A 12,182-nucleotide genomic window follows, 5' to 3' on the forward strand; every position below is an offset into this window, starting at 1 on the left:
TAATAAATATATGTGTATATATATATCTATAGAGTAATATTTATTATAGAAATGAGAAGAAACTTTCAGAGAGAGAGAGAGAGAGAATGAAAAGCTTTTTTATTTCTATATATCTTCAAGTAATACACATACATGGCCTTATATAGGCATACACTGAGGGTTTCCTTATAAGCCATTCTTACAATCTTCCTTCTCACGCCAAAATTGGTGTCATGGTTTACTTTATTGTGGACCCCGCATATATATATATATATATATATATATATATATATATATATATATAACATTTTTAATTAAAAATCATGCATATTCTGAGGGGGAAAAAAAAAAAGCTCCAATAAATCGGTTTCCACTTGCCAGGTTTTTATGCCCGAAACCCGAGAAATTGTGCAAACAATCGGATCGTAACCTGACCCGCTTCCAGCAAAAATAATAGTGCAACGATCCAATTTCTCACATCGTCATCCAATTTCTCTCAGCTGCATCCGTGTGCGCGTTTTGCGTGGTTGTATGCGGAGACGATGATGTTTAGGCGGGAAAGGAAGCAACAACAATTGCGGAGGCATGGGTTGTGGCGGCTGAGATTGAGAGGGTTCACTTCCCGAAAGTTGTTCCGTTTGCTTGTTATAAGCCTTGCTTTGATTGCCATCATTCCTCCTATTTTCTTCCATTTCAGACTCAGGCGCTTTCACCAGGTTTCTATACTCTCTCTCTAGAGTTTGTTGGTTTTGGGAATGAGATGGATTATGAAATTTTATAACTTGAATTTTATGAAAGCTAATTTTTATCATTTACGCACTTGTATAGTCATTATAATTTATATAAATGATTGTTATTACGATTTAGCTAGTTAAAATCTTCTATAACTTGATTTTGAAAAATTCTGGAATGCATCGATGGATCAGGTTATTCAATCGAATCCAACTGGATGGCTTCGATTGATGTTGCTTAAAAACACAATCGATCGACACTCTGTATAAACCTCTCCATTGGCTATACTTCCTCTTGATGATCCAAGAGTGCAGACTGGTTAAATTTACATTAAACTGATTTTTGAAAACATGCATATTTTTTAAAACGTGTTTTAATGTTCAAGTAAGTTTTCAAAACTTTGAAACATGATCAAACATGTATGCATGATCCTAGAATGGTGATAGAGTGCACTATGGTGTAAATTTACCTTTTTGTCCCTCGTCTTGACAAAGTTAATGAATATGACCATTGTAGTAGCTTTTCTTCATCAATGCTTGACATATCACTCCACTCTCAATATGAACAACTCAAACATAGACCTATTAGAATTCAAATTCATACATGAATTGTGGATTAGAATAGAGCTCTAGTCCCCAAATATGTTTGGACTCTTCTATATGAATGACTCAGGCAACTTTATTTGGGTGGAATGGCCTAGGGTGAACTTGCTAAAGAGGAATAACTTTATTTTGAGAAATGATGCTCAAAACTAGACCTTGTGAGACCTCACATCAAATATCAAAATTAACAGTGGGAAAAGTACCTTTTCCTGTTAGTAATAACTTAAAATGTCTTTTAGCTCCATATTACAATCACCTTATTCCTTAAGAGAGAGAAGCTAAGGTGGATGCTATCAATAGATATGTCTGAGCTTCTCTAGAAGTGGCTTGAGCTTAATTATGACCGGATTAGAGAATTTAGTAATGCTACGCCTGCAGTCCATGTTACCTCTCACGAGGAGTCTATCAAATGGTCTCCTCTCCATCCTATAATGGAATCTTTACATCTAAACCAGCATGGGAGTGTCTTAGAACCAGAGAGGAAACAGTCCCTTGGCACCATTTAGTCTGGTTTCCAAGCATGGCCCCATGTATAGTTCCATACTCTAATTAGCCATTCAATGGAAGCTATCTACAAGGAATAGAGTTCAAATCTCAATGCTTGTGTGGCCAACCAATTCCCTCTTTGCAAATCTGCTGCAGCTTCATCTCTTATTCTCTTGTTACTCCTCATTTATTTGGCTCTTTGTTCTTGCTAAATGCGGGAAGATGTTTCTCTTTCCCCCCAGGCCTGATCTAATTTTTTCTTTTCACTTCAGAGGGTTCTTAAGGGAAAGAGGTTAATGTTGAAAAAGAGATATTCGATTTTAATAAGACCAGATTTTAGGGGATATGATAGGCGTGTAAATATAGATAGTCAATGACTAGATTTTAGGGGATATTTTAGTGTACAACCTGTAGCTTCTATTAATGTACAGTCTGTAGCTTCTGTTAGTATACAGCCTGTAATTACATCCTGTAGTTTGCTGTTACAGCCTGTAGTCAGCTTGTAGTTTCCTTTTTTTAGCCCCTTGTATTTCCTATTTAACTAAAGCATTGTAAACCATTCAAAGTAAGGCAATATACAGATTCCTTTCAATCTTGAAATCATCTATTTGGTATCAGAGCATTTTACCGATTCTTCTGAAAAAAAAAACCCCTAGCCGTCTTTTTTTTTTTTTTCTCTCTTCCAAACAACCCTAATCACCATGTCTGATGACATACTTGAGTCCAAGACCAAGACCTTTGAGTCCCAAGTCCAAAACTCTCAGACACACTCGGTCTAGATTACCACAATTCGGCTAAATGGTGAAAACTTCCTTCGCTGGTCCCAGTTCGTGCGGATGTATATCCGAGGCAGAGGCAAAATCGGCTACCTAACAGGAGAAAAGAAGGAACCAAAACCTGAAGATCCATCCTACTCGACCTGGGATGCAGAGAATTCGATGGTGATGACTTGGTTGGTGAATTCTATGGAGGAGGACATCAGTTCTAATTATATGTGTTACCACACAGCAAAAGAACTCTGGGACAATGTCAACCAAATGTATTCAGACCTGGGAAATCAGTCTCAAGTCTATGAACCAACGCTGAAACTCGGAGAGATCCGTCAAGGAGATAACAGTGTTACAAAATATTTCAACTCTCTGAAACGTTTGTGGTAGGACCTTGATTTGTTCAGCGATTATGAGTGGAAATCACCTGAAGATTGCAACCATTACAAAAAGAAGGTGGAAGACAACCGCATCTTCAAGTTTCTCATTGGACTCAATGTTGAGTTTGATGAAGTGAGAGGCAAAATACCTGAGTAAGGCCAATCAGAGGTCCTGAGCAATGACTCCCTGAACAGTCAAGGTACTCTAAATCCTAACTTGTCTACAGTTGTCCCTACTATTTTTGATCGTGCAGAGTCACCTAGCCAAGTTCCTGTAGACCTTGATATCTCTATAGCTGTTAGAAAAGGAATCTGAACCTGTACCCAGCATCCCATTACCAAATACTTATCTTATGATAAACTTTCCCATAAATATAGGGCCTTTACTTCAAATATTTCTCACTTATTTGTTCCAAGAAACATTTAGGAAGCACTAGATGATCCGAATTGGAAATCAGCAGTGTTAGAGGAGATGAATGCTCTTAAAAGGAGTGGAACGTGGGAGATAGTTGACTTGCCCAAAGGAAAGAAAACTGTTGGGTGTAAATGGGTTTTCACTATTAAGTGTAAAGCTGATGGTAGTGTGGAAAGGTACAAGGCAAGACTTGTGGCGAAAGGTTTTACGCAAACGTACGGCATTGATTACCAAGAGACGTTTGCTCCTGTAGCAAAAATAAACTCTATCCGAGTCTTATTGTCGTTGGCAGTCAATTTTAACTGGCCATTACATCAATTGGACATAAAAAATGCCTTTTTAAATGGAGACTTGGAAGAAGAAGTGTTTATGAGCTTGCCACCTTGGTTCGAAGGAAAACACAGTCAGAGCAAAGTTTGTAAACTCAAAAAATCCCTGTACGGTTTGAAACAGTCTCCAAGAGCGTGGTTTAAACGCTTTGGAAAGGCTGTGAAGAGTCATGGGTATCATCAGAGTCAGGCAGACCATACCATATTCTACAAACACGGTGAGGAAAGGAAAATTGCCGTTTTAATTGTGTATGTGGATGATATTATTTTGACAGGTGATGACATTGAAGAGTTGACCGGACTGAAGAAGAAACTTGCTAAAGATTTTGAAGTCAAAGATCTGGGAGCATTAAAATACTTCCTTGGAATGGAATTTGCTAGGTCAAGAGAAGGAATTTTCGTGAATCAACGAAAATATGTACTACTCGGGTGTAACGCTGCTGACACTCCAATTGAAGTTAACCTGAAGTTAGAAGTTGCCGAACCCGAGAATATGGTTGATCGTGAAAGATATCAGAGATTGGTGGGAAGACTAATTTACTTATCTCACACACGCCCAGATATAGCATTTGCAGTCAGTATGGTGAGTCAGTTCATGCACTCTCCTGGAGAGGAACACTTTGAAGCAGTGTACAAGATTCTGAGGTACTTAAAGGGCTCACCAGGTAAAGGACTTATGTTCAAGAAACAAGGTCATTTGCAAGTGGAGGTGTACACAGATGCTGATTGGGCAGGCAGTATAGTTGATAGACGATCTACCTCAGGATATTGCACCTTCGTTAGAGGAAACTTAGTCACGTGGCGAAGCAAGAAACAAAATGTAGTAGCGAGGAGTAGTGCAGAAGCCGAGTTCAGAGCACTCGCCCATGGGATTTGCGAAGCTATATGGTTAAAAACACTCCTTGAAGATTTGAAGGTTACTGTTTCTCCTCCAATGAGAGTCTACTGTGACAACAAAGCTGCCATTTCAATTGCTCATAATCCAGTCCTCCACGACAGAACCAAACATGTGGAAGTTGACAAACACTTTATCAAGGAAAAGCTTGACTGTGGTATGATTTGCATTCCTTATGTCTTTACTACTGAACAAGCTGTAGACATCCTTACCAAAGGACTACACAAGAGACAGTTTGAAGTTTTAAGAAGCAAGCTAGCTATGGAAGACATCTACAAGCCAGCTTGAGGGGGAGTGTTGAAAAAGAGATATTCGGTTTTAATAAGACCAGATTTTAGGGGATATGATAGGCGTGTAAATATAGATAGTCAATGACCAGATTTTAGGGGATATTTTAGTGTACAACCTGTAGCTTCTATTAATGTACAGCCTGTAGCTTCTGTTAGTATACAGTTTATAATTACAGCCTGTAGTTTGCTGTTACAGCCTGTAGTCAGCTTGTAGTTTCCTTTTTTTAGCCCCTTGTATTTCCTATTTAACTAAAGCATTGTAAACCATTCAAAGAAAGGCCATATACAGATTCCTTTCAATCTTGAAATCGCCTATTGTTAAAAAAAAGGATCCTAAAAACTTTGTCTAGTATATTCAGCGGGAATGCAATGCTAGACCCCTTAATCATAGAACTAGACCTGCTTCTTCTATCTAATAAAACATCATTTTATGTGGCCAGAGTAAATGCTAAAGCCAAGGATACTAAGATTGATAGTGTTAAGAAATTGAGTCACGTGTTGGCATATTCCTCGTCAAAAAATACTTGTAAAAAGTGTGAAAGTGTCGTGGAGTTGATCAAGCACGTCAGTGGAGACTGGAAAGGATTATGGATGTTCAATTGCAAGTTTTCTTTTTTGTTGGGGGATGGAAGAAATTGTACATCTATAAAGGAGATTGTAGATTTTTTGGGCTCCTTGGGTCCTTAGGATCCCTCTTTGCTTTGGCCTCTCTGTATTCTTGGGATGCGTTCCACTTTTGAAGGCTTTCTATTTTATCCTTATCAAAAATAAAATAAAATGAATGTTCAATCACACAATTAGGTTAAAGGTAATTAGACTTGAGTTGACCTTAGTTAACCTATTTCATTCTTGTATTGGAGTTTTAAAATGTTCTGAAAAAGGTTTTTGATTAAATGATTTTTCAAAATTAGCTAAAATGATGATTTCCAAAATTAGATTTAAATTTCGAAAACAGCAGGTGTCAATCGATCGACACCCTTTGAGGAAGTCTTGATGGTCGAGAGGTTACCCAGGATAATTAGCAAAATTGCAGTAAGTGTCACTCAAAACCTCAATCGGTCGACAATACACTAGTAATTTCGATCAAACCTGTTGAATCTTTAAAGAAACATTTTAGTTGGTTTTTACGATCTAAAATGTTTTGGACTCTCATATTGGCTATAAACAAAGATTTTAGTTAGATTAAGGGTATGGTTAATAGAGACAAACATTAAGAGAGTTTTTGAGAGAAAATCTAAAGTGAGATTATTTGTTCATTTACTACTCTTAGAGAGATTCCTGATAAATTGACTATTTCTGACAACCAAGGAGCTGTTTGATCAGTTTCAATGTGATCAACCAAACCATTATGGCACAGAAACGGCAAGCGGTCACTAGAGAAGTAGATTCATGAGTAGCAGATGCTGTAGACAGATTAGAAAGACGACCTAAAGATCTTCGAAGATCTGAGGATTTGGTGTTCTTACTGTGTCTAGAGATAACTAGGAGTTCAAGGGTGATAGAATTGTGACCTGTTTGTACTTTGTACATCTCCTTCTCAATAGTGGATTGTGCCTTTATCGGATGAGGTCCCCAATTTTTTACTCTCGATCAAGTGTTTTCCATGTAAACACTGTCTCTTTTATTCTCTCTACTTTATTTGATTTACTAATTACAGTATATTTTTGACTTGAATCGAAATTGAATATTCAGATTTTCACAAAGAACTAATTGGAAATTAACTGATTAAATGAATCTTACCAGTTAGTTTTAAAGGTAGTAGAAATATTACATATTAGAGCCTTGGGGAATGATACTACCTTTACACTTGTTTTACCAATTGGTATCATAGCGTATTAATTAACCTATCTGATAGATGGATTTCGCACAAATGGGATTAATCAAATGTGTGTCTTTATTTGTTTTCTTTTTCCTTTTTAGATTTTGTTTGGCATTATCGTGGCTTGAACTTGGGTCCCAAAATTTGAGTAAATATAGGGTGCGTCAGGCATACCAAGTCATTAGTATGCCTAACAAATCACAATGCACAATTCAAGGTAGTTGTTGGCAGTTTCTATAAGTTGGTGGACCGATTTCCTTGATTTGTGCATTGTGATTAGTTGGGCATACCATGACTTGGTCTGCTTGGCACACCTTAGATCTTCTCCCAAAATTTCATTTGCTCAACTGGTGCTTGTAGTGTGATTGAATAAAATTAAACATAAAGCCTCAAAGCAACCAGAAAATAATCTTCAAGAAGAGTTTTCCTTTTTGTTGTTTTTGTTTTTGTTTTTTTCCACTAGTAAATGACAAAATTACTGAAATTGGTAATCAAATCAATTGATTAAAGAATTGGGAATACACTCTTATATGTACATCCATCCTGGTACTACTCCAAGTTAAGCACGCTTAACTACGGAGTTCTAATTGACTCACGACCATCACAGCTTTAAAATACGTTGTGTCATAGAAGGGTGTTGAACCTATATATAGCACTTCCCCTTTCCACACCCAGGCGATGTGGGATCGTACACCTATAGCTCGCCCAGTGTGGTAGCTTGTCAGTGCCTCGCACCTGCCCACTCACACCCGCCCACATAGGAGAAATGATTCCATTTTGTTCTAATATAGTGCTCAGTCAAAAATATTTGATACAAAATTTGATGTTGCAGTTTTTGAACATCTTCTTTTGTGGCTATCTTGCTTCCTTGCATAGCCATAGATCCGCAATAATCACGGATCGTATAGCAGGGTTCTGATACCACTTGAAGCAAACAAAAAGAACACAAGTCTTTAACAGTAGTAAAGAAGACCAGAAATACTCCAATCACCGTGGGAGCCTAAATTTCTAAAGGGAAATTTGGGAAAAGCCTGAAGAGAAGTTTAAAATCTGATCATGTATCAACTTTTCAAAAAAAAAAAAAAAAAAATCTGATCATGTATCAAAATTATATGGATTAAGACTTGATTACATATGATAAAGAGGGCTGTCTCTTTTATAATACTACTAATGAAACTTGACTTTTCCTGGAATGACTTCTTGAATCCCCACACAACATATATAACACTTTACCACTTTCCTAAGTAAATGCTTAGTAATTCGAAAGCATAATTACTTACTACCTAAAACAAGAATGACTCTCTTGACTTTTTTCTTCGAGATACTTTCCCAAAACATCATTAATGATTTGCATCAGATTTTCAGGCCAGAGATTGCCTCGAAACAGACCAAAACACACCTCAAATACCTCAACTGGACACCTCGGCATCACAAAAAACTGGAGTGTCATCTGCAAACAGCAAATGAGAAATCTCCAACTGATGAGTTGCATCTCTGCCCACCATGAAACACCTGATAAATCCTGGCTCCACAGTCCTCCCCAGCAGATGACTAAGAGCCTCCATGACAATAATGAACAAGAAGGGAGAACGGGGGTCCCACTGACTCAAAGCCCGTGAGGTGCTAAAGAAACCAGTCGGAGATCCATTCACCAGAAGTGAGAATCTCACAAAAGAAATTTAGGACTCGATTCACCTCTTCCATCTCTCCCGAAGCCTCCAACAGATAGAGTAGGAAAGTCCAACTAACATGATCGTAAGCTTTCTCAATATCGAGCTTACATAGGACCTGGGACACACTACTCATCCTAGAATCCATGCACTCAATGGCAATAAAGGTGAACCAAGGATCTGATGGCCACCAATAAAAGCATTCTGAGACTGAGAAATAACCCCGTCCAACACACCCCTCAATCTCAATGGACCTTAGCTATTAGTTTGTAAATACACCCCACCAAACTAATAGGTCTAAAGTCCCTAACATCTGAAGCTCCGCCCTTCTTAGGGATAAGGTGCAGTAAAAGATGCATTCAGGGATCTCTCAAACTGCCCTAGGGATGGAAATCCTGAAAAGCCCATCACCTCACCCTTAACAACCTCCCAACTCTTTTTTTTTTTTTTTTTGTTAAGTAAACAACCTCTCAACTCTCTAGAAGGAATCTCATAGTGAAGCCGTCTGGATCTGGAGCTTTATCCCCATTACAACTCTTCAGCGCCCCCAACACTTCCTCTTCTGTAAAAGGACTCTCCAACCCATCCCTATCCAACTCTGAAAAATAATCGAATCAAAATGAAGCCGACCACTGTAGTCTCTGTGTAAAGTCTCTGGTAGTAGGATGCGATCCCCCTATACACCTCCTCCTCCCTACACAACCCGTCCACACAAATCCAACCAATGCGATTGTCCCTCCGATTTGCATTAGCAAGCCTATGGAAAAACCTTGCATTGCCATCGCCCTCCTTGAGACACAAAGCCCGTGATTTTTTACGCCATAAAATCTCTTCCGAAATGGCAATCTTCGCTATCTTAGCCTGACACTCCGCTCTCCGACCCTCTGAAACAATACTGCCCAACCTTTCCAACCGGTCAATCTCTGCGATCTGTGAGAGAGCCAGCCCTATTCTTCCTCCACTCAAGGTTCCCAAACACCTTTTAATTCCACCTTTTGATCTGAGTCTTCAAGTACTGGTGTCTTGAAGTGCTGGAGCTTCCCTGCCAAGACAAAACTTGAGGTGCCAACCCCTGCAGCCTCCTCCCACAAAGCCTGAACTCTCCCTCGAAATCCTCTGCCCTAAGCCACATATTTTCAAATCTGTAAGGAGTGTTCCGAGATCTCAGCCCACCACAGTCCAGAACTGACGGAATATGATCTGAAGTTGGTTCTAGCTAGAGCTGCCTGAACCACATCCGGGAATTTCTCCTCCCAATCCCTGCAAATAAAAAATCTGCCCAAATGAGAAAGAGTAGGAGAATCCTTGCAACTAGCCCAAGTGAAAGCAGCTCCCTCCAACGGCAGATCAAAAAGATGATGGCTATCAATGAACTCCGAAAACTGCTCTATAGCAGGAGACAATCTCCTCCCTCCTGTAGTTCTCTCCAATGGGGATCTAACCACATTAAAATCACCACCCACACACCACGGAAGAGACCAAAGCCCCCTTGCTAGGACGAGCTCCTCCTAGAGCAAATGCCTCTTCCCATTGTCTACCGGGCCATAGACAATAGAGAAAACCCAATGAAATCAACCCTCCTCCGTAGCAAAAGCACATGACAAAGAAAACCTACCTCTCTAGACACCTTTGACACCCATCTCCTATCCCACATGACAAGGATACCCCCGTACGTCCTCACAGCATCCAACGCAAGATGTTGTGTTATATAGTCTGTCAAACAAATGTGTGACCATCCCCACCTAGAACCAACCCAGCTTGAGAACGATCCTCCACAGCCCAGGTGGTCACATGGACCACAGAACCACTAATCAAGCTCTAGTCACACGGTCATGGTTTATCCACCAGGCTTGGGGTCCTGCCCCCTTAAAACTCAATGATACAGAGGTAAAAAACCTATAGAACAGATCCTGTTCAAGTAAGGTCGTTGCCCTTATTAGTTAAAATCCACCATTCAGGAAAATGCTTTCTCAATTAAATAAAATGATTCTTAAAATTTTAAACTATAGTTATTTCATTTTAAATTGCAAAACAATTGTCCTGGAAAATCTATAACATCTGAAAATTATTGCTTAATGGTGGAGGGAAATCCATGTATGTAATTTGTGATCTAATTTGTGATCTTCAAAGCACATGTAGGAGTCCTGATCCATCTTTTCCTTTTCATTTATTTTTTGTACATTACTTATAGTTCTCTTTGGATGAGTCATTTGAAACTCTCAGGAGTGCACATTGACAAGGTAGTTTATTAGCTCAAAGAAATTTCAACCAGCAGCAAAAAGGCTAACTTTTTTAGAAGGAGCCTTCTTGAGAAGGACAAAGCCAACGTTAGACTTAAACTTGGCAAACCATAATGGAAAATTTACTTAAAATTTGTTTAGTGGATCAGAAATAATTTGGACTTTTCTAAAAACTAGAATAGATGATTTACTCTGAATTGATTTTTTTTTTTTTTGGTTTGAAAATACAAATCTTGGGAACAGTTTGGACTTGTATGAAGTGCTTGATACATCATCATTGAGTATCCATTTTCAATTTATGATACAAGAACTATCAAAGTATAAAAGAAACTGAGTCTGGGATTCATGAAACCTAGAGTCAGGAGGAGTGTTTTTAGATCGATTGATGGAATTTTTCATGAGAAAATGTGTATTTCTGTCATTCTGGTAGATTTTTCTACATTCTTTATCTGGTTATCATTTGGGTCTAGACTCTAGAATTAGAGGAATGTTCACTATCATTCTTTTTAATCATTTGGTTCTAGAATCCAATTCTTTGGCCCTGTTTGGATTGGCTTTTAAAAAGCCGCTTTTGGCTTTTAGAGCCAAAAAGCTTATTTTTTGAATGTTTGGATGAGTTAGGCAGAAGAGCTTTTGGCTCTAAAAGAGCGTTTAGATGAAGCTGGTATGACCCTGCTTCTGTAGGAAGAGATGCGGGAAGCTTTTTTGGAGATTTAATGAATTTTTCATATTACCAAGCGTACCCCTCATGACTCAAAGTAAAGAAATAAAGTTCCAGTTGTATCCTACAACATCATCGTTCTCCTCCTACCCCTCACTGCAACTGACATTCATGACACGGGCATCTCGCTCATATTAGGTTTCTTTCATCTTCACCTCTTTTTCTGTATCTCTGGAATATGTTTGTAGCTATATATTGAAATACATATATACGCACATGAGCACCCCTTTTCAATAAAATTATGTGTATTCATTGGATCACAGTCTTGTTCGTGATTTATGCTCCACCTTTGGCAAAAAGGGTGATCTACAACAAGCTGAGTTTGTTTGAATTGGGGCATATAACCATGAAGCTCTGAATTTTTTAAACGCAGAAAGTTCAATTTCACTAGTTAGGGTTTGGGTTTCCAGTTGACAAAATCATGAAATTGGCCATGGAAATAATTTCCAACTTAAAAATATTTAGGCAAGAAGCAGGAGAGCAATTAATGGCAACTAGTGCTGAGTCTTTCTTCTTTGGCTCTCTGTTTGGTGTTTCTCTCTCTGTTTGTCATTTTAATGGCAACTAGTGCTCTTCAATTTCATTTTCTTCTTTGGCTCTCTGTTTGGTGTTTCTCTTTCTCTCTCTCTCTCTGTTTGAGTCTCTTGAAAAATGAGCTTCAAATGACTGTAAACAACTTGTGTGTGACACAGCTTGGTGTATTTGTTTACGTGAGTGATTGATTTGCTGTAGGTTGTAAAAATCGTCACTGTGAGCGTGAAGAGAAGGAAAGGGTGAGGAACCTAAAGTGTGTTTCTTTTCAATCATAGTAATTTTTTTTTAAGTCTAAAGGCTCTTTAGATGTTTCCCTGTTCCAT

At 38.5% G+C, this 12,182-nt stretch overlaps 1 protein-coding gene and 1 non-coding gene across 2 annotated transcripts in view; one reads left to right on the forward strand and one right to left on the reverse strand.

The window, feature by feature from the left end:
• The first annotated feature begins 445 nt into the window (after positions 1–445).
• The window catches only part of LOC132278602 (glycerophosphodiester phosphodiesterase GDPD4), a 76,480-nt gene continuing 64,743 nt past the window's right edge, over positions 446–12,182 (forward strand). Inside the window, exon 1 of the mRNA XM_059780430.1 lies at positions 446–695. Within this exon, the coding sequence (XP_059636413.1) occupies positions 522–695 (174 nt within the window). The 5' untranslated portion in view covers positions 446–521. The remainder of the gene's footprint in view (positions 696–12,182) is intronic.
• LOC132280669 (small nucleolar RNA U3) lies at positions 10,075–10,292 on the reverse strand. Its single transcript, XR_009471673.1, has one exon. It is a non-coding gene; the product is annotated as a small nucleolar RNA U3 (small nucleolar RNA).

This window comes from Cornus florida, unplaced genomic scaffold (genome assembly GCF_030987335.1).
Source record: "Cornus florida cultivar Cherokee Brave unplaced genomic scaffold, ASM3098733v1 CherokeeBrave_3.0.0_Hap2_Chr10, whole genome shotgun sequence".
In the NCBI taxonomy this organism is placed as follows: domain Eukaryota; kingdom Viridiplantae; phylum Streptophyta; class Magnoliopsida; order Cornales; family Cornaceae; genus Cornus; species Cornus florida.